General features: G+C 58.9%; 1 protein-coding gene across 1 annotated transcript; it reads left to right on the forward strand.

The window, feature by feature from the left end:
* The first annotated feature begins 644 nt into the window (after positions 1 to 644).
* Positions 645 to 2,001, forward strand: G0S2 (G0/G1 switch 2). Its single transcript, XM_058819463.1, has 2 exons — positions 645 to 864; positions 1,430 to 2,001. Exon 2 carries the CDS (start codon positions 1,464 to 1,466, stop codon positions 1,761 to 1,763), a length of 300 nt encoding a protein of 99 aa, XP_058675446.1. The 5' UTR covers positions 645 to 864; positions 1,430 to 1,463; the 3' UTR covers positions 1,764 to 2,001.
* Positions 2,002 to 2,926: the final 925 nt, after the last annotated feature.

Here is a 2,926-nt window from a genome sequence, read left to right on the forward strand (position 1 = left end):
CTGGGCTGTTTTCTCACCCCCTTGCCTGCAGTGTGGCAGCCAGGCAGGGACGTTTTGGTGAATCGGCCACTGGCAGCCAGGCAGGGACGTTTTGGTGAATTGGCCACGCACAGCCCCAAGCCCTGACCCAAACCCTGCCCTGTTTTGGGAGCTGTGGACACAGATCCTCTCCCTGCCTCCCAGGCAATCACCACAGCCACTGTGAATATATGAAATTGAATAGATGAAATACTTATTGCAGAAGCAGGTACAGCAAGTCAGGCATCACGTCTCTGTTTCAGGAATTAGACTGAGACAATCATGGGGGTTTTTTTGGAGGAAGGAAAAACATATGTTTTTTAAGAGAAAAAGGAGAAATGGAAGGAGGGATGGGAAAACGCAAGGAGAAATGGAAGGAGGAAGAAATGGAATGGGGAAAAGAAAGAATAAAATAATTACAAAGTGGGGGAGGAAAGGGTTTTAAAAAAAAAAAATTAAAAGGTCTGGCCGGATTAGGGCAGGAGCTGCCAGCGCGGGGGGGCCGGGCCGGCCCCAGCTCCGGGCCCCGCTCCCGGCCCGGCCCCCGCCCCGCCCGCCCCGGCGGCGATAAAAGGCGGCGGAGGCGGCTCCGGGCAGCGGCGGCAGCGCAGCGGCTGCGACAGCGACAGCAGCGACAGCAGCGACAGCAGCGACAGCAGCGACAGCAGCGACAGCAGCGACAGCAGCGACAGCAGCGACGCCAGCAGCAGCACAGCCTCGCGGCGACTGCACCGCTCACTGCACCGCTCACTGCACCGCTCACTGCACCGCTCACTGCACCGCTCAGCACAGCCTGCAGCAGCACCGCACCGCTCACTGCACAGCACAGCCCGCGGAACACACAAGGTAAGGGCTGCGAGGGGATGGATGGGACGGGATGGGGATGCAAGGGGATGGGGATGCAAGGGGATGGGATGCTATGGGTCAGGACGCCGCACAAAACGCGCGGGACCAGCAGTGTGTGCCCCCCACCGCAGCCTGGGCAGGGCGCCTCTGGCTCTGCCCTGGGCACGGTGGCTCTGTCCTGGACAGTGTGGCTCTGGCTCTGCCCTAGGATGGTTCTGTCTGGGCAGGGTGGTTCCGGCTCTGTCCTGGGCAGGGTGGCCCTGGCTCTGCCCTGATCAGGATGGTTCTGTCTGGGCAGGGTGGTTCAGGCTCTGTGCTGGGCAGGGTGGCTCTGGCTTTGCCCTGAGCAGGGTGGCCCTGGCTCTGTCCTGGGCAGGGTGGCCCTGCCTCTGTCCTGGGGCACCACAGGGACAGGGTGGCTGCGTTTTCCTGAAGCAAACCTTCGGCAAAATCCCCGCTCCCCATTTAAGCCCGGCTGCGGGTCTGCGGGGAGCTCAGGGAGCTCAGGGAGCTCTGCCACCACAGCAGCTGGATCGAACTCACGTCCCTCTCCCTTCTCCCCCAGAAGCCACACCAGACCCCGCTGCTGCCGAGCTGAGATGGAGACCATGCACGAGCTGATCCCCTTCGCCAAGGAGATGCTGAGCCAGAAGCCCAACAGGAAGATGGTCAAGCTGTACATGCTGGGCAGCGTGCTGGCCTTCTTCGGGGTGGTCATCGGCCTGGTGGAGACCGTGTGCAGCCCCTTCAGCTCCCAGCCCAGCCTGGAGGACGAGGAGGACAAGAACAAGCCCGGGGCGGCCCGGGAGCAGCAGAAAAGGGAGGATTTGGTGCTGGCCAAGGGCAAGGCGCAGCCGGCGCTGCAGAGGGCCCTGGTGACCCGGCAGCACGCGTCCTAGGCTGACCCACACAGAGACTCCACCAGGGGGGTTCCAGCACGCAGGGAAGGCTCGGCCCGAGGAGGCTGCACGTCTGACACCCGCCACAAGAGAAGGGCTTTATTTGCTGCTGTGCAGCAGTGGGGAAAAATACCTTTTGTTGGTATAAACCTGTGCGCCATGCACAGCGTGGTTTCTTATTTTTCATACGGACGCGTTTTACACCGTTTTGCAAGATCAATAAATATTTTCTATGGTACCCGTGTTCTCTCTTGCTGCTGTTATTGTCAGAGCCTTCTCGTGCTGCTTTGCTGAGGTTTTGCTCCCACCTCTGGCTCCTTTTGCGGGGCAGGGGGGACATGGGGGACAGTGGAGGAGATAAACCCTGAGAGGCGGCTCCGGGGGCTGCTCCGTCTGTCTGTCTGTCTGTCTGTCCCTCCGCTCCCTCCCCAGGGCCCAGCTGGGCAGGAGGTGACATTTGTGTCACACGGGCGCCACATGGCCCGAGCTGGAGCTGGGGTTACCTGGGTTCAGTGGCACAGATCTGTCCCTGCCATGGCCACGTGTGCTCAGAACTGGTTTAAAATAAACCAAAACCCACTCTTGCCCTGGCAGCCCTCCAGCAGGCTCCAGCTGCTGCTCAGATAAAAACCCTAAAACCAAAACCCTTCCACCTTTCTGGGATCTTTCACAGACCCTAAAGCCAAAACCCTTCCACCTTTCTGGGATCTTTCACAGACCCTAAAGCCAAAACCCTTCCACCTTTCTGGGATCTTTCACAAACCCTAAAGCCAAAACCCTTCCACCTTTCTGGGATCTTTCACAAACCCTAAAGCCAAAACCCTTCCACCTTTCTGGGATCTTTCACAGAGCCGCCACAGACACCTGAGTGTGCAGGGTAATGCTGGATTCCAGAGCCACAGATGGAAAAACACAGAGATGGCACAGCCTGGAGGGTGTGGAAACTGTTCCAGGCTCCACTCAGAGCCCTGCCAGGACCATTAGAGGACTTTCACCTATTTAAAAAATGTTCTGGGGCTTAGCAAGAATCTGTTGCATTTGGGACTGTGTCATGTCAGTCAAATAAAGTCTGCAGCCAGCCAGGGCTGAGTGGTCCTGACCACATTACAGAGGGGAGGGCAGCAAACAGGCCCGGCCAGTCCTGACCAGGGCAGGAAATCTCC

This window comes from Ammospiza caudacuta, chromosome 24 (assembly GCF_027887145.1).
Source record: "Ammospiza caudacuta isolate bAmmCau1 chromosome 24, bAmmCau1.pri, whole genome shotgun sequence".
Lineage (NCBI taxonomy): Eukaryota > Metazoa > Chordata > Aves > Passeriformes > Passerellidae > Ammospiza > Ammospiza caudacuta.